This window comes from Carassius auratus, chromosome 17, assembly GCF_003368295.1.
Source record: "Carassius auratus strain Wakin chromosome 17, ASM336829v1, whole genome shotgun sequence".
Lineage (NCBI taxonomy): Eukaryota > Metazoa > Chordata > Actinopteri > Cypriniformes > Cyprinidae > Carassius > Carassius auratus.
This window is the reverse complement of record NC_039259.1, coordinates 21,077,894-21,103,079: the sequence shown is the minus strand read 5'-3', so window position 1 is coordinate 21,103,079 and position 25,186 is coordinate 21,077,894. Positions and strand designations below refer to the sequence as shown.

The window sequence follows — 25,186 nt, the reverse complement described above, 5'->3', positions numbered from 1 at the left end:
CACAGTCACCTAGACAACGAGCTACAACCCAATTAATTTTTACGTAATGCTATTTACATTAGGTGTAAATAATTTTCATTTAATAAATATAATTATCAAATTTGCAGTAAGTGTAAATACTAATTAGATGCTATCTATATCGGCAGATAGTTGCACCTTACTATTTTTGTAGATTAACAGGATCCAATAATTATCAGAGTGCAAATGATTATATTTATTAAAATTGTTAAATGGATGCTACATTGTTGTGAGAATAAAATGCATATCCAATAAAGATGCAATAATCACTGTACATGCCTTTCTATCATGTCTTCTGAAAACCCTGACACGTTCAGAAAGTGTGCACTGCCACAAATAGTTAGCAAATCTGGGCTTACATGTTTTCATGCCATAATCTTTTTCTAGTGAATTTATTTATTTAAACCAAATGTAGAGGGACATCTTTGTATACTGTGTGACAGAAGTAATGCTAAAAACAAATTAAAAATACTCTTGAAACACAAATTTTTGTAAAATGTTTTACAATAAATTATGGTAGCCAGAGTATTGCTGTAAACAACTTCAGCTTTTTATTATATAGCAAACCTTCAAGATCAAACAATGGAAAAACACTTCCCAGCAAAAGTCATGTTTTAGAAAACAAATTTGTTCAATTAAAAAACAAAAAAAACAAAAAAAAAACAAACAAAGAAATCGACATTAATTCTGATAATCCTGAACATGTCACATGGAGAAAATGGATAAAGCATGTTTCAGAACACAAATGTGTTTAAAAGAAACAAAAACACTGGGCCTGGATTCTGATAATTTTGAAGTTGAATGAATTTCAAGTATTACGTGAATATTGTATACGGGGCTTTAGCTAATTTATTGATAAACAATGTACTAACTGTAGATGTAAATTTTATTATGTAATGTTTTGTGACCAGTGTGATTTTAGCCGTGGGACTACGGATGGAAATTAGCCTTTGGCTACAATCCAGCATGTTTATATGCATGTATTCCATGTTTGTTCATTAACATGCACTGTCCCAATCAAATAAATAAATAAATTTAAACTAAATCCTAATCACGTCACAAGGTAATAAAAATGATTTAAGCAACAAAGCGCTGCACTGAAGTACAAAAAGTCGGTCTGTCCTGTTCTTCAGCGAAATGCCAATCTTCTGAAAGACCACATCTGTGGGGACACAAACAGTTACAATTAAAACCCAAACCAAAAGAAGAGCAGAGACAGCAACAAGCCTTAACCAAATACTCTCAGTTTTGGCCACAGACAATTACATCACATTTATTGGAGTTAATTCTAAAAATGATTGTCCTTTGGTCCACTTTATCATCGATGAATGATAAACACAGAAGATGAAGTCTACCACTACTATACAAGACAACAGATCTTCTATACCTGTTACTCTCCCCAATCAAATGCAGCAATTTTTGATGTCAGACTCAATACTCTGGGGTTGACAGAGTACGCTCTCTTTTTCTCTCTCTTTTCCACATTGGTACCTTTATGAGGATTTATCCTAAAGATGCACTTTTAAAACACAACACAAACAATATCCTTAAATAATTGTTGTATGCTTCTTAACCAAAGGAATGCAGTCTATGAAATACCTTTGCAAGAATTCTAGTGTGGCTCCCAGTTCTACAGGGTAACTGATGTTCAATATATAGTAAAGAGAGAACATCAGATACAGGGCTTCTGTAAAACTCAAGAGATGGTCATTTACAATCATCTGGTCTACTGCTACTATGTACACACTGGCTGTCAGTGGGTTCTCTCCTTTGAACAAACACAAAATCAGTAAGACATAATATTTAACAGAATGTGAGTTCTGATCACCCAAAACCAGGAATTATTGTGTTGCAAGATCATAGTAAATAATACCCACCACACACTACTATACATGGTGTTGCTGGAAGCTGTTCTGAGCATATATCACTTGGAACAGAGGTGTCTTCTACCATCACAAGAAAGTGGTCTTGGTCATTTTTGAAATGGGTTAGCAGCAACATCACGGCCCCACAAACATGATCCCCTCCAGCTCTATACTTTGTGAGGATTCTCCCTGCTCTGCTTGCTCTTTCTGTGCACTGAAATTGAAAGTAGTCCAATATTCTTCTGAACTTACTGGAAGCAGATTCTTCAAAGCTGTTGTTTATGTCAATGCCAGTGAGCTCTTTAAAGTGTGCTTTCATTCCTGCTGGCTGAAAAAGATATGGCCACTCATCAAGTAAATCTTTGGTTTCCTTTCCAGATTGGATGCTGTTTCTTTGAGGGGTGTATGTAGAAGTCATTAAGTCATAGATTGTCTTTACATCACTTTCATTATTATGAAACATTACTACCAACTTCTCTTTCTTTTCCTGCTGCAATTCGGATGTTTCTCCAACTAGCAGTTGTGGATCAGAATTTATACAACCATATAACAATTTTCGTTTCTTTGTTGATAGAGTACCACAAAGTGGTATACTAATAGCTTTTGCTCTTTTCAAATTGTCAATTCTACACACCAGTTGTTTGAGGAGAGAATCATATCCACTTCCTACAACCTGGGAATTAATCTCATCTCTGAAAGACTTTGGGTATGCAATCACCATTTGTCGGGCTATTTCTGATACATGTTTTTTTTGCTGGACATTTGCTGACTTCCAGGATCTCAGAAGCAACAATGCGGACCAACTGTCTTCTCTCAGAGCAACTTGGCCTTTCGCCATTTTGCAACTTTCCCATAAAACTTGCTGGCATTTTTTGCCATGGAACATCAAAACTATAATGCCAGTCATGGTCATAAAACGAAGTTTCACAGCTACTGTCACCTAGAAGATAAGCCAATGTCCACAGGTTACAGGATGAACACTTTTCATGCAGCTGTAATTTTTTGGCAAAATTGCCTATTCCCAAGCTGCAGATTTATAGAAGTTTAATAACGGACAAACAGAGATGGCATGGGGCTTTGTGGGTTGTTCATGTGCCACTATATATAGTATGCATTTAAAGTGGTGCACAGACTTGTTTTATGTCCGCAGTGCATTATTGTCAGAGGGGAGACGGTTGTGCATTTTTCACAGGGACCACAGGACCACAGTGCAACAAATCACTAGCATGAAATGGGCACATGTAACGTGTTGCTGGTGATTTGCTGCACTGTGGCCCTGTAGTTGCTCTGAACAATGCACAACAGTCTTCACTCTCCGCTGGCATAAGCTGCGGACTCAACTGGAGACGTTTTGGCCATTCATGCACCATGTAATCACCACAGTGGCACATGTACGGATCACAATGTATGCAATTTCCAAAATCAATGTTTTGAGGCCCCGTGCCATCACAGTTTGATTTGTACCATCAAACTACACTAGTCAAAATTTTAAGAGGATCAAAACCTTTCATAATAGTTGTCTTAAAACCAATACCTGTTCTTGTGACCTTAATTAACTTTTTGATCCGCTTCAAATGTTGACTAGTGTATATGTAAAAACAACCATTGATTTGAAAACTTACTTGGGATTTGGGCTATTAGTTTTCTTGCTTCAATCGGTCACAGAAAGCCACCTAGATCATCATCTTTCAAACCTGTAGGTCATCTATGGTCTCCACACCTAGGCTGTTCAAACCCTCTATGGCTAGCTTTGAAGTTATAGGGTTTGGGAACACATTCTCAATAAAAATCAACAATGCATCCATTTCTGTTGGGAGAGGACAGTTAATCCTTTTTACAGATGAACAACGCTGTGCTTCAGAGTAATGACCTTCAGTCCCATAAAACTGTACTCATTTAAGGGATAATAATCCAGACATTCCTCAGCTTTTACACAAATTAATTCCTTTGTCACAGACAAAATCTCATAAAGTCCATAATCATGCAAATACACTGAGGGGCGGGGAGTCACAAGGAAAGTCACCTCATCATCTTTCACGAAAATCAGCTCAATCTGTCCAAACTGTAAAATAGAATACTCCTCTTCACATTTAAGGCAAATTAAGTTTCCTTTCCTGTACAGGGTACCCTTGTATTCTACACGTGTGGAAACAAAGTCTGGTTCATTAAGCAAGCTTGTCTTAACAGCTTTGCACACAGCATAACTGTACAAATGAGGAGAGTATGTGGCCAAGTCAACACTTTTAAGCTTTGGTGAAAAAAAGGACCGTGAGTGAAGATATGCTTGAAGAAGTTGATGGTTGTGTGACAATGTCTTGCATACATTTTTGAAGTTCTGTGTTCTTCTCACACTTCTTTTGAAGTAGGAATGTTTGCTTTCAAATCTCAATGACCACAAACAAATTAAAGGTCCAAGACTTAAAATGAGTGACGTATAGTGAAGCATGTAATGATGTTTTGGTTTCAAATTTTCACCAGGAAACAGCTCCTTTCTTGTTTCCAGATATTCTGGTATTAAGACATTGAGATATGCAATCTGTGCTGTGGTAATCTTGGGAGCACACACTAGCTCAACCAGTTCTTTTAACTTAACAGTCAGTTGCAATACAGGGTCTTGTGACTCTACTCGGTCTCCAATTATGACAGGAAGAAATCTGAGGAGACACCAGTTCTCAGCTGCTTGACCACCTAACTTTCTGCCTTTTTCACATATCTGGGAGGGGGCAGAACCAGCATCAGAATCCACATATTTGAATTGTGCAAGTCTCCTGTTCAGCTGTGTATATGAAAACCACTTCCTTTTTACAAAGTATTCCAAGAAAATGCCAAGATCAATAACTACAACGCCTTCAAACAAATCGTGGCCAAGGCATGGGGGAAGGCCAGGCTGAGCAACATGAAAATACTTGAGAGAGTTGAAAATGGAGTCAAACTTCAACCCATTAACAACATTTTCTTCGGTCGTCCTTAGAGTTTCCACTGCCTCCTTATAGGACTCAACTGTGCGATTGGGAAAGTCTACATACACATTCTGAAGTTCACTGCGAGATACCAAGCAATACCTACAGCAATGCTTGGCAGTACTGAAGTTCTGTGAGTACCCACTGATGCAGTGGGACCCCAAATTATCACAGATAATAGCCACTATTGTTGCACGTACTATGTCACCTGAAGCTGTCACAAATCCATGCTCTTCAAGTTCTTTGACATCTGCCAACAACTTAGCAAAAATCTTGGTTTGACCAAAATAGTTAAAGTCTCTCTCATAACACAAAAGTGATAACTGAATGTTATCAATGCATGATCTGTAAAATGGCTCAAAGTTGCCAAGTGTAAAATACACTCCAATCATTTTGTGTCTTTTTTTATCTGACCCAAGGGGATTCACAATCTCAAAGGCATCCTGGTACAAGATAAATTGGATTGTAATCTCAGGCTGCTTAAACAAGTCATTGGATTTGAATACAGAGCCATCACAGATGTCAGAGAACACAGAAGAGTGTACATGCTGATGTCTGGCACACTGCTCCCACACCACTGGGTCTATTAACATGGTTTTTAAAGTGTTCTTCAATGGAATATACTGTGCATAATGTTGGTTTCGGTTCTCATCACGACCAAGACACATACTTTGTGGATGCACGTACGAAAAAATTTTCTGATAATACTGTCTTCTTTGGTATTCTGTGGAAAGTAATGAATTACAAGCTGAGTGTAAATCTTGGCCTTGCAAAGTCTGCACCACAGATTCAATATCACATTGTGAGAGGGCCGTTTTTGACTTGAGTATTTCCCTGAACATCTTCTGTGTGTACTGATAACAGATATAATTTAAACCACTGAATTCCTCCACAATCATCTGAATGGTTGACGATGGCACCAGGTATTTTGCTTGTAGCTGCATATAAAACAGGCAGAGATTTTTCATGTACAATGACTTTGCGTTACATTTTGTCAGGGAGTCTGTGAATTCACTTTCATCAACCTCATCCTCAGTAACATCAAAAAATGCTGAAGAAGGTTGCTCAGATAAAGTATCCATAATCCGTAATTGTGCAAATGTAGAGTCCTGTGCTTTCGTGAAACATGGGCAGTGAAACTTGATCTTAAACTGAAATTTTTGTCACATTTTTCAAAAGGACAACACACCACCTCTCCCTTGGCTAAATGTGACCTGAGATGAGAAAGGACATTGTTCATGTCTGTAAATTGTTGTTGACAGTCTGTATTGTTGCAAACAAACGTGCCCGTCGAATCATCAAAATGAGTATGTGGTCTTTTGTGATGGCGACAAACATGAGCTTTGAGAGCATTGTATTTTGAGAATTTACATTTGCATTCTGGGAAGCAACATGGAAAATTTGCACAAATACATCATCATCCATATGGTTAAAGGTAACACACCTCATAAGATGAAATCAGTTGTCCATGCATATGAGTGTTCTTAAATGATTGTGAAAGCAACGTTCTAAAACAACACAATTCTGAAACCTATTTATACTTTTTAATGCAACTTGCGTCAAACATTAAGAATAAGATTTCAAAACGTATGTGATTAGCCATTGTAATTGTATTCACCTGTTGCCAATTAACTTTTAAATTACGTTGGATGATACGTCAACAGATTTTTTTTAACACTTACCATTCACCACTCGACATCGAGGTCCATGATTGTTTTGTTGACATTCTGTTATCTATTGCATGCATACAGCAGAATATGTTGCCTAAACGGTCACGTTTACTCACAAAGCTACTTAACAAAATCACTTACGATTTTTGAAAACAAACTGACGCCTGTAAATATTCCAGCGAACCCAACTCCGCTCCGTGTTTTAGCTTATTTGTCATGTCAATGAGCACGTTTCCCGACCAAAACAAAAACACAGAGATTTTTTCCTTGAGGTATTTGTACACTGTTTTGGAGCCATGATGTGCCACCTGCAGTCAACAGGCTGCTGCTTTGTCTCTTGGCTGATGCCGTTGGGCCGAGGCCAATGATTGAGAAGCAGTTTGACCAATGGCGTGCGTAGGGCGGGACTTAACAAGAAAGGTCAAAACAGTGCAGAAACGCACACCAAAAATTGTCTACCATAGAAAGCAAAAGGGGAAATTTCCTGCGACATTGTGAGGTCATCATACTGGGTAAATATGCTGGCAAGTAATATTAAATATAAAATTGTAATCAACAAGTGTTACTGTATTTACGTTGTTTCTGCTGTTGCAGTGCACCCTTTGCCTTGTCAGTGGGTGAGGTCACATCACTAAACTGTCTGAAGAAGTAAGGTGTCATGGACCATCATAAAATTTGTAAGTGCATTACATATTTAATGAACAAAAAAATGTTTTAAGTAAAAAAACAATATTTTTTTATGTACGAAACTCAAGAACATATAAAAAGAGTAACATGATCAGACATGATAATGAATATAGATATGTGATGTATGATATATAACCATTTTCTCTCTTATTTTTTAAAGGCATCAACATGGAGATTGAATTGGAGACCATTGTTCTGTTCGAATTGTAGTTTGTGGAAGATGCAATGATGAAATTAATTTGAATTGTCAATGTTGTATTTTAAGCATATAAGCGATGTTCAGATGATGGTACTGTAGCACTGTTTAAAGTTTTTAATATTGTTGTTATTTACAATGGAAACTACTGTAACAGAAGAAAATAAAGAGGGAAAAATACAAATTATTTTCTCTAATTACTTTTTGTGACATATAACATACATTTCATGAACTACATATAAAATTATCTGTGAGCCATAATCAAAATCAAAATGCTGTACATCCCTTTCAAAATTATGGTCCATCACAGTTCATTTTTTCAAATAACGGTCAACACATGTTATTTCAATTTACAGTCAAACTGTTAAATAATGATCAAAACATGATTTCAGGTTACAGTCAAAACATGCTTTATAAAGTAATGTTGTCAACATGTCATTTGTATCTACATTCAAATCATGTTTAGTTAAACAACTGCTACACCAAGTTTTTACATTTACAGATAAAACATGTTTTATTAAATAAGGGTTTAAACATGTTACGTGAACTTACAGTCAAATAATGCCATTACATTTAATGGTCTATGCATGTATTTGCAATTATACAGACAAAATATGTTATTTCAGATTACGTTTTAAACATTTTATAGTACTGTATGGTCAATGTTCTTTTTTCCTGTTGCTGTGTAAGCATGTTACTTCAGTTCATGGGGTTTTACCGTTATTTTCATTAATGGCAAACGTTTGGCACCCTGTGCTGCCATGCATTTGCTCGTTTTTTTCCGTGTTTTTTTTTTACAGTGTATGTTAGACACTTAATAGCAATAGCTTTGTCTCCATCCAGCTTTTTAATGCACATTTTAACATTTTGAAAACAAACAAAAAAATCCTGAATGGAAACGGTTCAAATTCACATAAAATATTCTAATGTGAATAAAACTTTTTTATGTGGATTGACTTGCTAATAAATGCAACAATGCACATTTGTTGCAACTCTATCGGCTGTTTTAAGTTGCCCCTTAAGTTTTGATCCCACAGCGTTTCATGACTACTCTCCTGTCCATTTCTAATTTACATAACAGATCTGATGGAAATGCTCTCCAGTTATAGGGTTTCTTTGCCAAATTTCTACGAATGCGCTTAAAAGGTGCAAAGCAATTGGATGGAAACCTGTCTTTTGACATCAATGCATAGAGTATATCATAGAGTCTATTTTCTTTATAAGTGTGCAAACAGTTTTAACATACCTTTAGTGCTTGAGGCCTCTTTAGGATACTGTTAGTTAGACACGTAGACAGCGAAGGTCGCTGCACTCCATTCAGAAGGTTGTTGTGGGGCCCCATCACAGTTGTCCCTTCCAAAGACATCATCCATTTGTCTGCACTTAGTGCCTCTCCTGAAATGCATACACAATATGATAACTAAAAGAGCACTAGAATGCTTCACTACACACACATGAGTGGCAGTATTGGCAGAATGGGCAAAAGTAACGTTACCGATTTTATCAGGTGGGAGACAAAGTTATGGTATGGTTTTTCCTAATTTAGACTAGGCATTTTAAGGATGCAATAGGATTATGTTGAATTACAGCCTTTCCTTTCTTCTTTGACATATAACCATATGACAATTATTAACAGGGCTTAAAGCAAGCAAACGTATGTTCCATCTAGCAGCCAGTGTGCAGCTGATCCTGCGGACGGTCTACAGCTGTTCCCGCTCAGTCTTTTCCTTCTGCCTTGACCGTTCATGACCGTGGTACAGTTATGCAGCGTTTCCACCGACCCCACCTCATTTCAATAAGACGAAATATGATAAACACCACTGCTTCCTTTCGTTCTCATTTTCATTCGTTAAACATATTAATAGCCGCAGAAATGAAGTTCAGGGAAATGTGTAACGTTAGGCCTACATTATATAAAACAAAATATTATACCAAACAGTAGCCTATTGTTTCCTTTTTACATTTTAACATATTAAAAGATTAACTGAATAAATACCAAAGATTACCTGTTCGGTTCACCCAAAACGAATTATATTTTATGCTTTACCACTAAAGAGACATCAGAGCCAGCGGCAAATGTCAGAAGGTCTAGCCGAGTTGAGAGTGCTCCCGACGGATTAATGATCACTGAGCTCCCGCTGATCGCGTGGAGTTGACCGTCTCCGACATCAGCGAAACACATTTTTTAATAGACGCATTGAATTGAAATTACAATGCTGCATTGCCACTCCCGAAAGTTCAGTAACGTTACCTTTGAACAAATACCTCGCGAGCAGGGACTTTCTGAGGGGCATTTTTTTTTTTACCCAGAACTTTATTTAGATCATGGTAGCTGCGGTGGAAGCACACCGAGTTCCAGCTCAAAGTCCATAGTTTCTGGGTAACGTTAAAGTTCTTGCGATGTAAATCTGGATAGAGTATGAAGACGCGATTTTAACTAACTTCACCCTATTCCACTGAATTATACCAAATGAAACAATCAGCACTCACTCAAATCACCAGTATTAATATATAAAGACTTATAAAACAAATTTTATGTTACATACCTGAGACATGTTCTTTCTTCCAAAAAAATGTTAAAATACTTCTGGTACCGTCCGTTGGCCGCGTAATTTCAAAATTCAAACAGCAGCGATCCCACAATGCTATGCGGTTGCTGTAAAAAAATGCTTCTACAGTGTAGTTACAATAATTTTACAGGAATGTCCGTTAATTTCCCATCATGCATTTGGATTTACAACAAAAACATGAATACAGTGCGTTGTTGTAAAATTTATTGTAAAAATTACATCAATTGCTAACAGTGTACTAAAAAGGAAACAAAGTGCTTATACACTGTTTGTGTATGTTTATTGAGTATTGAGTATTATTTTCTGTCTCAGTGGTTTTCAATCTGTGGGGCGCGGCATGTTATTGCAGGTGGGCCGCCATTTTACTATTAAAATAAATTTACATTTATATTTATTCATTTAGCAGACGCTTTTATCCAAATCGACTTACACATGAAGACAGTGGAAGCAATCAAACACAACAAAAAGAGCAATAAAATAAGTGCAATAACAAGTCAGGTAAGGTTAACAGTACATGTAGCGTGGGCTTTTAAATAATATAATAAATAAAAACAAAACAGATAGAATAAAAAAAAAGAATAGAGCAAACTAGTGTTAGAGGTCTTTACTATATATATATTAGTGGTGGGCTGTTATCGGCGTTAACGTGCTGCGTTAACGCGAGACTCTTATCGGGCGATAAAAAAAATATCGCCGTTAATCTATTCTCAAAGTTGGGTTGAGAGCTGGGTCTATACTAAGCAAGCTATGATGACTTTCACCTTGATAGTAATAAAACCTACTGGCTGAGGCCAGCCTAAAATTATGATCAGGACAGTTGACGGGCCACTGCGCATCATCACGAAAGCTTATCTTTTTCTCATGTTTTCAAGCCTTACCGCTTGTCGATTTGTCAAATATCAATGCCCTTGAATTTTATGCGAGCAGCTATTGGTAGCCAGTGTAGACTGATAAACAGAGGTGTGACGTGTATTATTTTTGGCTAATTAAAAATGTATCTTGCTGCCGTGTTCTGGATTAATTGTAAAGGTTTGATAGAATTGGCTGGAAGACCTGCCAAGAGAGCATTGCAATAGTCCAGCCTGGACAGAACAAGAGCTTGAACAAGGAGCTGTGCAGCATGTTTATAGAAGACATCTCCCCACAATGTTCTTTTTGTAATTCTGAATCTGAAACTCTACAACGTTTATTCTGAAACTGTAATTGTTCTGTGATAAACTAATAAATAATTTATAGAGAAAACCCCTGTAATCATGTATAGATTCTGTTTAGCCTCAGTTTTGGATAACAAATCTTTTGGAGATGCAGTAACGTCTCAGTAATCTAGTGGGCCATCCCCTGGTCTGAGGAAACTCCTGGATTTTTTCAGTTTTATTTTATTTATTTAATTTAAATTCACTTTTTTTATTTACTCATATTTCCATCGTGTCGCTTATATACTTGGGGAAAGAAGCACATATGGATGTTATGGGGTAAGGGGGAGATATGTCACAAATGTAGTAATGTCACCTACATTTTGTTTGTTGTTGAAATTATTTACACAGCTATAAATGTATAATGGTTGATTTATTTTTAAGCAAGTCATTTGAAAATGTTTTAAGTTTTAAAATGTTTTAAAAAAAATTCCAATGTTAATATAAACATTTCTCTCAGTAGGAATTGGGTGGAACCTTTCCCATCATATGTTTTTTTGTATTTTGTTCAGGTTTAAACAGCATAATATAACATTTTGGTGAAAATATGCAAAATAGTAAACCGAAGCTTGAAGATAAAATGGCAAATATCTCCACAGCTACAGTAAATTTTCCAGGAGAACTGACATAAGCTGGGATAAATGTGATCCATACAGCACAGAATATGAACATACTGAATGTAATGAATTTAGCTTCATTGAAATTATCAGGCAGAGTGCGAGCCAGAAAAGCTAAAATAAAGCACAAGAAAGCCAGTAGGCCAATATAACCCAGCACAGCAGAGAAACCTGTAGTAGAACCCAGACTGCATTCAAGAATTATCTTTTCATGATAATATTTCATATTTTTGTAGGGAAAAGGAGGAGATATTGTTAGCCAAAGCACACAGATAAGAACCTGTATAAGTGTTAAAGAAAGAACACTAAGTCGTTGTTGTGCAGGCCCAAACCATTTCATGACATTACCTCCTGGAAGTGTCGACTTGAAGGCCATTAACACCACTATTGTTTTACCCAAAACACAGGAGATACAGAGGACAAAAGTGATTCCAAAAGCAGTGTGACGTAACATACAGGACCACTCAGTGGGCTGACCGATGAAAGTAAGTGAACAGAGGAAACACAGAGACAATGAAAAGAGCAGCAGGAAGCTCAGCTCTGAATTGTTGGCTTTTACTATGGGGGTGTCCTTCTTACTGTAAAACAGGATGACCATCAGAACAGTTAATCCTGCTCCAAAAAGTGAGAATAAAAGTAGCACTATACCCATAACTTCTGTGAATGAGAGAAACTCTACATCCTTTAACACACATTTATTTTTCTCAGCATTAGACCGGTATTCATCTGGACACTGCTTGCAGTCATTCGAATCTGCAAAGGAGAAATTTATCATTACAGAAAATAAAAAGATAATGGTTTTATTTATGAAGTCTCTGGTTGCAGAAATTGTAGATGCTGTGAGATGGACTGAAGATTACCTGTCTCATTACTGATTTCTCCTTCTGCACATGGAATACAGTCATAACAGCAGACAGGTCTTCCTTTTTGTGTAGCTTTCCTTGTACCCGGAGGACAGCTCTCACTGCACACAGACCTTGGCTTCTACATGTAAAAATACAGTATATGTTTTTAATAGCATACAGTGCTATTTAACTGACTCTTAAGAACAAAAATACAATCACCAGTTTTATTGATCAAAGAGTATTTTATAATTTATGCAATAAACCATGAGAGTGATTTGTGTGTGTGTGTGTATGTATATATATATATATATATATATATATATATATATATAATCCAATGGGCATGTTTCACATTTATAGAGGACATTTTCCCCCAACCTCATTAATACTTCATCTTTAATTTCAAATTCTTAGACTTGATCTATACATTGATTATAACAATGTGTTTATTGTTATCTCTACGTTATCAAATTCAATCATTTACACTAAAAAATTAAAAAAAGAAAATGCAATTGCACTGAATAATGTTACGAGATTATTATTATTCTTTTTTTTTTGTTGTAATATTTCACGAGTTCACCCTTACATCTAATCTGAAGGCAAATAGTAGGCATATTTTGGCGTGCTGTCCTGGGGGAGGGGTCCGGGCCCGGAGCATAGCCCGAACCCAAATAACTCCCCCTATCCCTAATTTGGGATAAATAGATTAGAAGTGAGGAGTTGGGGTGGAGGAGGGTTGCCGAAAAACTGTCGTGGGACAGGAGGTAGGAAGACTGGATATATATACGCTTGCGTGCTATTTAAGATGATTAGCTAAACGAGATGCACCTGTGCCAAATTGGATGATTATCTGATCGTGCTTCTCCCGAACTTTGTTAATAAAACCACATTTCACGAGTTCACCCTTACATCTAATCTGAAGGCAAATAGTAGGCATATTTTGGCGTGCTGTCCTGGGGGAGGGGTCCGGGCCCGGAGCATAGCCCGAACCCAAATAACTCCCCAAAAGAAGCTTAAAGCCATAGGACAGCAGCCAGAGAGCTAAAATTTAGTTGCCCCCCAAAATATGCGTGTTGGGAAGAAAATGCAGAGCGACCGGGAGAGCCGTGCAGTGTTCGACGAGAGCTGCGGCTCGCAACGTCTTACCAGCGAGCCCTCCGTGCCGCTTATGGGAGGAGCACGATGCCTGATATCAAGAAATGAGGGACTCTTGCTGCCTCCGAAGGGAGCTGCGGCTCTGCTGCACCGGAAGGGAGAGTCCCTCTTGCGGCGGAGTACGAGGCGCGGTTTGTTGCATCTGATGGAGGGCTCTCACTGCGACTGAAGGGAGCCAGCGACTGTATCCCATCGGGAGGGAGATCCCTGGCCGCCATAGAGTATGCAACATAACTCGGACGGTGGGTTCACACTGCGACCGAAGGGAGCCGTGGGTCTGCTGCACCAGAAGGGAGAGCCCCGTCAGATGCTGAATAGGCAATGAGATTCGAGCCGCGGTTTGGCGCGTCGGATGAAGGGCTCCTAATGCAACCGAAGGGAGCCAGCGGCTGTACCCCATCGGGAGGGAGATCCCTAGCCATCGTTGAGCATGCAACATAACTCAGATGGGGGGTTCACACTGCGACCGAAGGGAGCTGTGGGTCTGCTGCACCGGAAGAGAAGCCCTAGTCCGATGCTGAGAAGGCAAAGAGACGCGACTGTTGGAGGGACTCCCGCTGCATCCGAAGGGAGCTGCGGCTCTGCTGCACCGGAAGGGGGAGTCCCCCATTGCGGGTTTATGGAGGCACGTTTTTTTTTTTGTTTTTGTTTTTGTTTTGTTTTTTGCCTCTGAGGGTTCTCCCAGCCTCCGTAGGGGGTTCGCAACTCTGCAGCAGGAGTGCTTCCCCGGAGGGGAGAGCCCTGATTGACGCTAACTGGAATACGACTGTTGGAGGGACTTTTGCTGCGTCCGAAGGGAGCTGCTGCTCTGCTGCACCGGAAAGGCGAGTCCCCCTTGCGATGCGAGGCATGGCTTGATGCGTCTGATGGAGGGCTCTCACTGCGACCGAAGGGAGCCAGCAGCTCTATTCCCCCGGGAGGGAGAACGCTGTCCGCCCTTGAGCATGCAACATAACTCAGATGGGGGGTTCACCCTGCGACCGAAGGGAGCCGTGGGTCTGCTGCACCGGAAGGGAGAGCTCCATCAGATGCAGAATAGGCAAGAAGATTCGAGGCACGGTTTGATGCATCGGATGGAGGGCTCCTGCTGCGACCGAAGGGAGCCAGCGGCTGTGTTCCCCCGGGAGGGAGATCCCGGTCCGCCATTGAGCATGCAACATAACTCAGACGGGGGGGTTCACCCTGCGACCGAAGGGAGCCGTGGGTCTGCTGCACCGGTAGGGGAGCCCCGTCCGATACGGAGTAGGCAAGAAAACGCGACTGATGGAGGGACTCTCGCTGCGTCCGAAGGGAGCTGCGGCTCTGCTGCACCGGAAGGGAGAGTCCCCCTTGCGACTGTATACGAGGCTTAATTTGATGCATCGGATGGAGGGCTGTCACAACGACCGAAGGGGGCCTGTGGCTCTGCTGCACCGGGAGGGATAACCCCGTCTGCCGCTGAGCGCGCAGCGCAACTCAATGACAGATGAAAGGCTCACACTGCGACCGAAGGGAGCCACTGCCCAGCTGCACCGGAAGGGAGAGCCCTGTCCGATGCTGAAATAGGCAAGGAGATTGTAACGATGGCTGGAGGGCCCTTACTTTGGCCGAAGAAACGATAACTGAGAGGCTTCTATTATTCAAGTACACAACATGATTTAAGGAGGAATATTTTTTTTTTTTTTTTTAAATGTCTGATGAACAACAACCGAGGGCATCTATCGGATTATGTGAGAGGCCCCTTTTGAGCTGCTTAAGTTTAGGGCTGAAACGATTCCTCGAGTAACGCGATTACAAAAAATGATGTAGGCAAATTCCTCTGCTTCGAAGCCTCTTTTAATTTATTCTAAATCTCACGTCAGGTTCTTTCGCAATGATTTATTTTATTTTTTAAAATGTGACAACGCATTTTTTTTTTTTTTTTTTTGGGTTGTTGTTGGCGGAAGGAGACAAGCGCTGCGTCCGAAAATCACGTACTGCAAGGAGTCAGCAGTGTTTTGATTTGAGGACGTAAAGAGAACGTTGTGGCATGTGTCCATTGCAAGATAGAGCTGGCATACCACAACTAGGGCCCTACAATTTCCGCGATGCAGAAAACGTGGAGGGGATTGCGGAATCCAGTCACAAAAACGGAATTTACAGTTGAACGCGGAATGGCAAAGAACTTGCCAATTATTATTATTATTATTTATTTTATTAATAATTTTTTTTTTTTTTTTTTTTTTTTGAATGAATGAATGAATTAATCAAAATAGGTAATTGCACTTACATCCAATTCACGAATTAATATCTCTAAATATTAAGCCGGAACAGTATTTAAATGTAAATCCTGCATGTTCTGTGTGTCTCTGTTAATGAATGGAGCAGGAGCGCGACTTCCTTTATCACACACACACTGAAGCGCGCGTTACGCTCACGGTAATTTCTGCGTCTGCGGTCTCACTAAATAAGGACTTGAACAACATCTCCAGAACTGCTCTGACAGTCAGTTCATGAGCATTTGACCATTTGATTTAAGTAAAACTAGCGTCACATCACATACACAGAACTGAAAAGGTACGTCAACCCGACTAAATAAAAGTCCGGGGTCCTGACATTTTATCCTACCCATCAGATTTACTGTGCATGCGCACATCAGTATAATTAAGCAAAAACGCATTTTATTACTCGATTAATCGATGGATTTTTTTTTTTTTTTTTTTCGTTGATGAAAGGAGGGTCCATCGTGAATTTAGATTGGGCGTTCCGGAGTTAGACAAAAGCGAGCCTGATGAGGTTGAATTGGAGAATGGACATAAAATATATATTATTTATTTATTATTTATTTATTTTTTTTGAGGCTCTTGCGGCAGCGAGAATTGCGGCAGTAGGGAAGGATGGAAAGGGCTCCTGCGGGAGCAGACACTGCTGCGGCAGTGATGAAATATAGGTAGAGGCTCCTGCGGGAGCAGACACTGCTGCGGCAGTGGTGAAATATAGGTAGAGGCTCCTGCGGGAGCAGACACTGCTGCGGCAGTGGTGAAATATAGGTAGAGGCTCCTGCGGGAGCAGACACTGCTGCGGCAGTGGTGAAATATAGGTAGAGGCTCCTGCGGGAGCATACACTGCTGCGGCAGTGAGGAAAAAACAGAAAAGGCTCCTGCAGGAGCGGACAATACTGCGGCGGTGGGGAGATATAGAGAAGGCTCCTGCGGGAGCGGACAATGCTGCAGCGGTGGGGAGATACAGAGAAAGCTCCTGCGGAAGGATGGCTGAAGTGAGGATTGACCGTTACAGATAGATAGGGCATGTTAGGAGAGTTAGCTATGGTAGATTAGGAGTTTTAGTGAAAGGGGATGAGCTGGCGTTAGAGGGGTTGGCTGAAGAGGGTTCAAGATAGATATATAAATAAATAAAATAATCGGCCTGACCACTAATAGGTCTTGGTACCCTCTGCCTTCTGGCAAATCTGGAGCTGGAGGCCACTGAACAGAAAAATGGTTAGTAGCATGAGGGAGCGGAAGAGTTGAGGGCGCGTTTACGAATGGAGGCGGCCTCACGTTTGCTTCAGCTGCTGTAGCTGTGGGTCGTGGGAAGGGGCTGGGGTGTGTGATGTCTTGAAGAACCTGTGTAGCCTGCACTGCTAGCAGAAGTAACAGGATGGAAATACTGAGATGTGCAGGTCCGTGTTGCAAGTAAAAGTAGCTTCATGCTTGCTTTGGCTGCTGTAGTTGTTGGCTGATTTGACAATTGGTCAAACCTTGTCTGAATTAATACAGTTCTGTTGGAAAAGCATCTTTTCCTCTTATTTTGGCCTTCGGGCCCTTTTAAACAGCCTCCAGAGCAGATAAATTTTGGGATGCCGTTTTCCTGTTGTAGTATGGACTGTGAAAATAGAGGCTTTGAAACGATGTAGCATGTTTAGTTTTATAAACCATTGTACCAATAGACATGTCTATGGCAGTAACGTTAATTGCAGTAATGTGATATTCAAATTCAAGCCGTTTCTAAAGACATTTACTTTGCATGCTTTTCATATAACAGTCCTAAAAAGACGATAGAAAATTTACTCACACTTGTTGTTCTGCAGCCAAACACGAGGCAGTAGCGTTTTTTTGAAAAATTCTGAATAATCATGCCAGTAAATGGTGAAATATGTCCCTAAATAATCGATCCTGCCGGAATAATTGCATGAAACTTATGTCTGTATCTTCTCAGTGAGGTTTAAACATGCACAGTAAAGCAAATGTAATGTCTTTAGACATTTCGGTGTGGATGACAACTCTGCAAAAAGCCTTTGCTTCGTGGTTAAAAAGTGGCATCGTCATCGGACAGAGTTAAGTCATAACGCCGTTTAACAAATTTTTGCGTCTTCATAAGCGCATTCTATATATAACGTCTATTTAAATTGTTCAGATGAGCAAATCACGAGGTTTTCTTGCATGATTAGCATTTTAATTGTTTGGTCAGACGGTTCATATATTGATCTATATATTCACGTTCATAAATCGGGGATTAAACGTGGAATTTATCTTTTGTATGCTAAATATGTAAACAATATGTGCACAGTACCTATAACTGCGCTTTACATTTTGCAAGATTGACATGCTAAATGACCCGGTTTACTCTCATCAATTTTGTTAAGAGAAGATATGTACCAGTTCATTGCGTTTACGAACGACATGTATCCGTTTAATCAACTCGACATGTATACCGGTTTAGTCCTTTCGTTCACGAATGAGAGCTCTCGATCTCTGAGACTCATATGAAACTCGCTCATTGTGGATGACAACTCTGAAAAATTCTTCATGAATTAGTGTAAACTGAGAACGATTCGTTCGCCTAGAAGATTCATTCGAAAAAACGATTCTTTCACGAACGACATGCCACTACAACAACGCACGGTCTTCGCCGCTAGTGGAGGCAGCATCGAACTGCGCCACGGCTGAAAAAGCGAGAGAGGTTTACTGCGCTGAGAACTGGAGCACGGCTGCGATCCAGCATTGTAAGAGAGCCCGGTCCTGGCGAGAAAATCGTGTTGTCGAGTGAGGCGAGCTCAAGGATTTGCACGAGCTTTTGGCCACAACGTGTGGCTTGGCGAGAAGAGCAGCTGACGCGATGACGCTTGTTGGTGTTCGGCGGATAGATATCTTCGTCGGAAGGAAGATTGGGCCTGTGATAAGATGACGGACAGAGCGAACCGAATGCGGACAGAGCGAACCGAATGCGGACAGAGCGAACCGAATGCGGACAGAGCGAACCGAATGCGGACAGTCTATGCCGAAAAACTGTCGTGGGACAGGAGGTAGGAAGACTGGATATATATACGCTTGCGTGCTATTTAAGATGATTAGCTAAACGAGATGCACCTGTGCCAAATTGGATGATTATCTGATCGTGCTTCTCCCGAACTTTGTTAATAAAACCACATACAAACAAGAAATGATGGTGGAAATTATACTTTTGAACTAAATTAAAACGCCAGTTGGACACAGTAGTGAGCGTTTAATGAGTTTGGACAACATTTTCTGTCCTGAATTTAAACAGATACTTGGCCAAATTGTATGTATTTATTTTTCTTATTTAGTTTTTATTGGTCGATGTAAGTATACATTTTGCTCCACAAGTAATAATAATAATGATATATATATATATATATATATATATATATATATATATATATATATAAACTTTAGAATAAACAAGTAAGTGCCAATTACCTCCAGCTGTCCTCCAACCCAGATTATGTTTTCAGCATTAAGCAAAAACCGCTGATCAGGGGGCAGTGAGGCATCATAGTATCCCACTGGTTTAAACTGGACTGATCCATCAGAGTCCTGCTGCCAGTTTATGACTTCGTATTGGGCTATTACGCCACCAGAGCTGTCAAACCACACACTATTTCCCATCTTTACAGTGAAATGTACTTTTTTTAGAGCCTCAGCTACCTATTGAGAAAAAAGCAATTTAACACACTTAAACAGAAAAAGGATTATTCTCCTGCTTATGTTCCATCTGTCTAATGCTGTCTTTTTAAAATAATATTACCTGCTGTGGTTGTATTAACAGATCTTTTTCACAGCCATCTTTGCACTTGAGTAGACTGTGTAATGAATGAGCAACAGCATAAACTGAGTTGTAGACGTTACTTGCATATCTTTGTTCAGGCACATCATCACTGAAGCTTTTTAGCACAAGCAGGTCCTGATATATGTTGCAATTTATTGCATATTGAGAATAATTTTTTTGCTCAGTGTGTAAGCAAGGAAAAGCTGTTTCCCAGAAAACTTTTGTAACATAATCTTCAAAACCTTCAATATAAATTTGTCTCACTGCAAAACCCAGTGACCCTCCCAGAATATGAAAACTGTTTGGAGTGATCAAACGCTTTGCTGTTATCCATGCTTCCACACCAATCATCTGGAGGCCTGTAATGTTTTGAATACTTAGAAGTTCAAGTAGGTTGTACATCTCGTAACTAGTAAGAAATGCAACAATCACTTTTGATGTGCTTTTTTTAATTGTCTCTACCACTTTTTGGAGTTTGTCAGACTCTGTTCGGTAGAATTTTAAAGAGTACTCTACACAAATCCCCTCCTCCTTGGCTGTACTGAGAAATATGGCCATCCCATTGTTTCCATAGTCATTATCGGTATTCACAGTTCCAACCCAAGACCAGCCTAAGTGCTTGACTATGTATGCAAGTGCTCTGCTCTGGTGGTAATCACTAGCAATAGTTCTGAAGAAATAGGGGTAATTTTTCCTATTACTGAGGCATTCACATGTGGCTGAGTGACTTATCTGAAAAAGAAAAAAAAAAGCTGACAGTGATACCATTGTCATGAGATCATTATCAGAATTACTGTATAGGCAGACCCTTACCACTGGAATTTTAAAAGGTCCTGTAGTTCTGGACAGAATCACTGTGGCTGATGACTCTGTTTCTCCTATGATGGCATGTATAGGAGACTGCCCATTGCATGTGTCCTCTGCTGCAAATTCTTGTCCATTCATTAATGCCATAGTTGCACTCATAGAAGACAGTCTTGAACCACAGGTATCATAGATTCTGTAGCCAATAGAAATATTCGGAAGCAAACTTTCACTTCGGTTAATCTCCTCAATGGCAAAAATCATGGTCTGTGCCCTCCTGAAATCTCTTAGATTCACGCTGTAGAAACATTAAACAAGTAGGAAAAATGCATAATAATAATAATAGTAATAATAATAAAAATGATATCAAATACAATTATTATTTTGCTGCAGTGTGTGTGTGTGTATCTGTGTAAAAGTCTAGTTTTAAATGTAACAAACCTGGAGCATGACAGAGGCTGAGGTTTCTTTGTAAACACAAATGAAGGTAATGTCTCTATGCTTCGGATTGGAAAAAGTGCTCCGATAGTTATAGCTCCATCCTTGAATAACAGTGGGTACTTCGGGTCTCCTATCATATTGCATAAATATGTTTCTGCTTTTGTATGAAATTGATGGAAAAGAAGGATTGTGTAAAGAAATACAGGCATCCCAAAGATTGAGTTCAACTTCATATGTCAGCTGCATTTGACTTCATAAAACATTTTCATTTTTATAGGCGTACTTAATATGGATGATTGTTTGTGAACGTAAACAGTGACTTCATAGGACAGTACAGGAGGCAGGTCAAGGAGGAGTTGAATAGAGTAAAGGTAATTTCAAAGCATCTGTGTCAAAGAATGGACAAGTGGATCAATGTTGTGCAATTAAATAGACATTAACACCATCGTATTATCTGCTTTTCATAAAGTAATGTAATGTGTGGCTAAGAATTGTGTACCATACTCAGAGTTTGTGCTGTGTATAAGTGAACACACACACACATACATATATATATATATATATATATATATATATATAATGCTAAATGAATGACAGTGAAGTGTTTAAAAAGTGTTTATCTTTAATCTTTTAAATAGATACATCGCAATATTTGAAGATTAGTTTAGTTTGTGTTCCTATAAAACGCAAGTTTCATCATGATTGCATTTGATTTACAGTGTTACTAGTCATCTTCTATCAAGATCAGTCCATTCACTATGATGTTTATGAAAATTGATTCCTGTTTATTGAAAATAAACTTTTAATACATTCAATTCCAATGTATTTACTTATGTTCTTTTTGTAGCATTTTTTTTTTCAGCTTCTGTACATGAATGCAGCAAATAACTGGGCCTTGGCATCTTACCGATTATTCTCAGAAGCAGTCCAGAAATTTGGTATACTGTCAAGGCAAGTACAGTAAAGAAAAAAGCATTTAAATTTTCTTTAAACCAGGGTCAAGGGAGTCCAAGGACTGGAGGATGTACAGATTGCCAGGTTCATGTTTTCTTCAAGAGGCACAGACCAAAATAGTTTCATATCTGGTAAAAGTGTCCATAATCAAAGATGAATAGATATGAGGTACAGTGACCCTCTTTTAGTTACCCTTTCAGCACACTGCTGTTTATGTTTTAATCTAAGTGGATTTTTAATTATGTATTTAACTGCTAAATCGTCAGGACATCAAAGAGCCATATCTAGACTGGGTCATAGCTGTGATTTATTTTTTTAATTTACATTTTTTATTACCCCATATTTGTAGAAAAAAACCTGACAAAGCAAATCCATTTATTTGACAGGAAAATTAGCACCAGTTGAATTCAGCAGGTTTTTGAGTGTCCTCAACCCATCCAAACTCGTAGAGAATTAACATTCTTGAACAACTGCTCTGATGACAAAATGCATAAAGGCCTATAACACTAGCTTCTTCTACTCTTTTTTTCTATTCGAGCTGTTTTCTTTTTATTATAATATATATATATATATATATATATATATATATATATATATATATATATATATATATATATATATATATATATTTAAACTTGCTATGTGCAATGCATCAACCTAACTGTGACTTGTTTTAGCACTTATGTATTATTGCTCTTTTGTTGATTTTAATTTCTTCCATTGTCCTTATCTGTAAGCCACTTTGGATAAGTGTCTGCTAAATGACTAAATGTCAACATCTAAATTTAGATCTTCAATATCTTAATTAGAGCCCGACCGATATGGATTTTTGGGGGCCGATGCCGATATTAACTCGAAAATAGCCGATTTATAAGCCGATATTTTGATTTTGAAAATAAACTGGATATTATACCCATTTCCTATAAACTGCACTTACACAACATTCAATAGCAAAATATCTGCCTGTTCTATGTATGTGGGCTGTATAAACCATTTTCCAGAAGGGATTTATGTAAAAAAAAAAAAAATCCTTAGATTATGGTCTCAATGACTAAACAATTGCACATCAAAAGTATATATTTTTTAATGATCAAAAAACAGTCTGGTTTTAAACATTTAACACTTTTACTTTCTTCCAGTTGAAGCTGGTTTTAACAGTCTGTGTGTGTAAATAAATTATAATACTAAAGTTAAAGTATTTTCAGAAGTAGTCCCACACTTTGCTGCTACAGCATTCACCTTTTTCAGGTATCTGTAGGCAGAATGAGAGACAGAGAAAGAATAAGCATGTGTATTAATAATATCACCATGTATCATTACTCATGTCATCATTAGAATTAGAATTATAATAAACAGGGATCTCCTACATAGGCAAAAATGAGAAATTTATAAAAAATTTTATTTGTCAAGCAATAGGTATTACCAACTTATATTTAACTATATTATTTCAACATTTTCCTGTTATGTCTGTAAAGCTGCTTTGAAACAATATGTAAAAAAAAAAAAAAAAGAAAAAAGCACGTGTTCAACTCACATTTATTTACATGTCCCCTCTGGTTTAATCATTTCTGACGCACCTACTGTAGTTACTGTAACTACACTATATTTGCTCTCACAGACACATTCACAACGGACCCGTATATCTTTTCCTCTTCTCTTTGTGCAGTCTGAATCAAAACATCGTCATGCGCTGGCGAACGTAAAGTTAGCCTACTGTTACCGGAAGATTACGGAATCAATTCGAAGTTGAATGGTTAAAGATAGTGTCATGAACACACTGCTGTCAATTTTGAGAAGAACCACCTTCAAACAAGTTAATAGCAAGCATTTAAGGGGCCTGCTAAAAAGGAAGCTATATTAGCGTTAGAGTAACGTAACCAGCCTGAATTCACCAAATTTTCTCTGGACCTGAGGGTAGCCTCTTCTTCCTTGCTTCTCTCTTAATTATCATCAGCTGGACTAGCGCTATCGCTCGCTTCTTACAACGGGACAGATACATGTTTGCTGCTGACCGAAAGGAGGAACAACAGACTATGAAAGAGCTCCCGCTAAAAGTTTTTAAAACTCCGCCAACGCCATAGCGCAGCGCAGCGCAGCGCAAATCGCGTTGTATCTGAAGGGCAACGCTGAACCCAGCATACCGCGTCCTGTGTGAAAGGACCATTACGCGGTCATTATGTGGGAAACACACCGCAATAGAATAAGAATAATTTAAATGCTAACGTTATAGTTTGACCTCTTATTAACGTTCGCGCTCTTCCACTGATAAACATGGTATTAGCTTTGTGGCTAATCTAATATAGCAATGCATGAGCGGCTGTAAGTGATGTTGCAGAATATTTAGAAGTGATAACGATAGGACCGTTAGCTAGAACTACCACACCGTTTTTATATACAGTGTATGAACTAAATCTACAATCATTTCACATGACGAACGACAGACTCACCTGGGTGGCTTGGCTGATCGCTTTCTTCTGTAGTGAATTTCTGGCGCTGTTGTCAACTCTGGAGTTGCAGACCGCCCTCTGGTGGGCAAAGTATGCAACACTCATAACATGAGTGAAGCATGAGACTCTGTTTTTTCATGTTTCATCGGCCGTTATAAACGCCGATGCTGATTTAAATGCAATTAGCTCATATCGGCTGATAATATCGGCCGGCCGATATATCGGTCGGGCTCTAATCTTAATGATTTAGCAGTTAAATACTATGGCGTTATTTTTTTGTCAAAAGTTATGAGCGTGTAAGACATGCTCACGAACACATTATGTTATTTCACACACGCAAAAATGAACCTTCAGCTGGCATGATAAAAGTACTCGTGCACAAATTCAACAACCGAGAGGTGTACATGTAGCTGCGAGCGAGCGCCTGGCATACTTGCATAGGTTAACTCTGCTTGTGCAGTGGAATCCTGCTCGCGCGCAGCGGGCTTCTGCTCGCGGAGTCCTGCTTTGCTCGCACAGTGGATTTCTGACATAGACAGTAAAAGAAATGGAAACGGCGACCCCATTGGAACTCAATTGAGACAAGTGAAGCCCATTTTTAGCGTTTTTTAGCACTTCCTTTTCTGACGCGCAGACTCAAACGAAGCTAGACGACGTCAGCAACCTGTCTGACGGATGTAAATCTTCTAAGTGGCTGTGTGTGCAAACTGCCATCGTTAATCTTGCAGAGAAGGCGA

The 25,186-nt window shown here is 39.1% G+C and overlaps 2 protein-coding genes across 4 annotated transcripts; both read right to left on the bottom strand.

Moving 5' to 3' along the window:
- Positions 1-339: 339 nt before the first annotated feature.
- On the bottom strand, positions 340-4,977 carry LOC113117588 (uncharacterized). 3 transcript variants are annotated; one of them, XM_026286366.1, is made up of 5 exons: positions 3,506-4,977; positions 1,896-2,823; positions 1,618-1,786; positions 1,406-1,538; positions 340-1,180 (listed from the first exon to the last, which is right to left on the bottom strand). In XM_026286366.1, the coding sequence occupies exons 2-4, from the start codon at positions 2,794-2,796 to the stop codon at positions 1,409-1,411; spliced, it is 1,200 nt and encodes a 399-aa protein (XP_026142151.1). In that variant the 5' UTR covers positions 2,797-2,823; positions 3,506-4,977; the 3' UTR covers positions 340-1,180; positions 1,406-1,408. The 3 variants fall into 3 exon arrangements, 2 of the variants coding, with proteins under 2 accessions (XP_026142151.1, XP_026142152.1); XM_026286367.1 differs by lacking the exon at positions 3,506-4,977 and having other exon boundaries at positions 1,896-1,964; positions 2,136-3,414; XR_003294181.1 differs by lacking the exon at positions 3,506-4,977 and having other exon boundaries at positions 1,406-1,537; positions 1,896-3,414.
- A 6,638-nt stretch (positions 4,978-11,615) lies between these two features.
- Positions 11,616-21,296, bottom strand: LOC113116897 (extracellular calcium-sensing receptor-like). Its single transcript, XM_026285195.1, has 6 exons — positions 21,049-21,296; positions 20,617-20,905; positions 19,783-20,535; positions 19,455-19,682; positions 12,637-12,760; positions 11,616-12,529 (listed from the first exon to the last, which is right to left on the bottom strand). Exons 1-6 carry the CDS (start codon positions 21,279-21,281, stop codon positions 11,616-11,618), a joined length of 2,541 nt encoding a protein of 846 aa, XP_026140980.1. The 5' UTR covers positions 21,282-21,296.
- Positions 21,297-25,186: the final 3,890 nt, after the last annotated feature.

Bases quoted from the DNA above. Each gene is read 5' to 3' on its own strand.
- LOC113116897 (XM_026285195.1), bottom strand. From the start codon at position 21,281: ATGAAGTTGAACTCAATCTTTGGGATGCCTGTATTTCTTTACACAATC. The intron at 19,683-19,782 runs GTAATATTATTT...TTTTCTCAATAG, and splicing joins TGTTAATACAACCACAGCAG to GTAGCTGAGGCTCTAAAAAA. The intron at 12,530-12,636 runs GTAATCTTCAGT...TCTCCTTTGCAG, and splicing joins AGAAATCAGTAATGAGACAG to ATTCGAATGACTGCAAGCAG.
- LOC113117588 (XM_026286366.1), bottom strand. From the start codon at position 2,796: ATGACCATGACTGGCATTATAGTTTTGATGTTCCATGGCAAAAAATGC. The intron at 1,787-1,895 runs GTGGGTATTATT...GTTTGTTCAAAG, and splicing joins ACCATGTATAGTAGTGTGTG to GAGAGAACCCACTGACAGCC. The intron at 1,539-1,617 runs GTATTTCATAGA...TGTGTTTTAAAA, and splicing joins ACACTAGAATTCTTGCAAAG to GTGCATCTTTAGGATAAATC.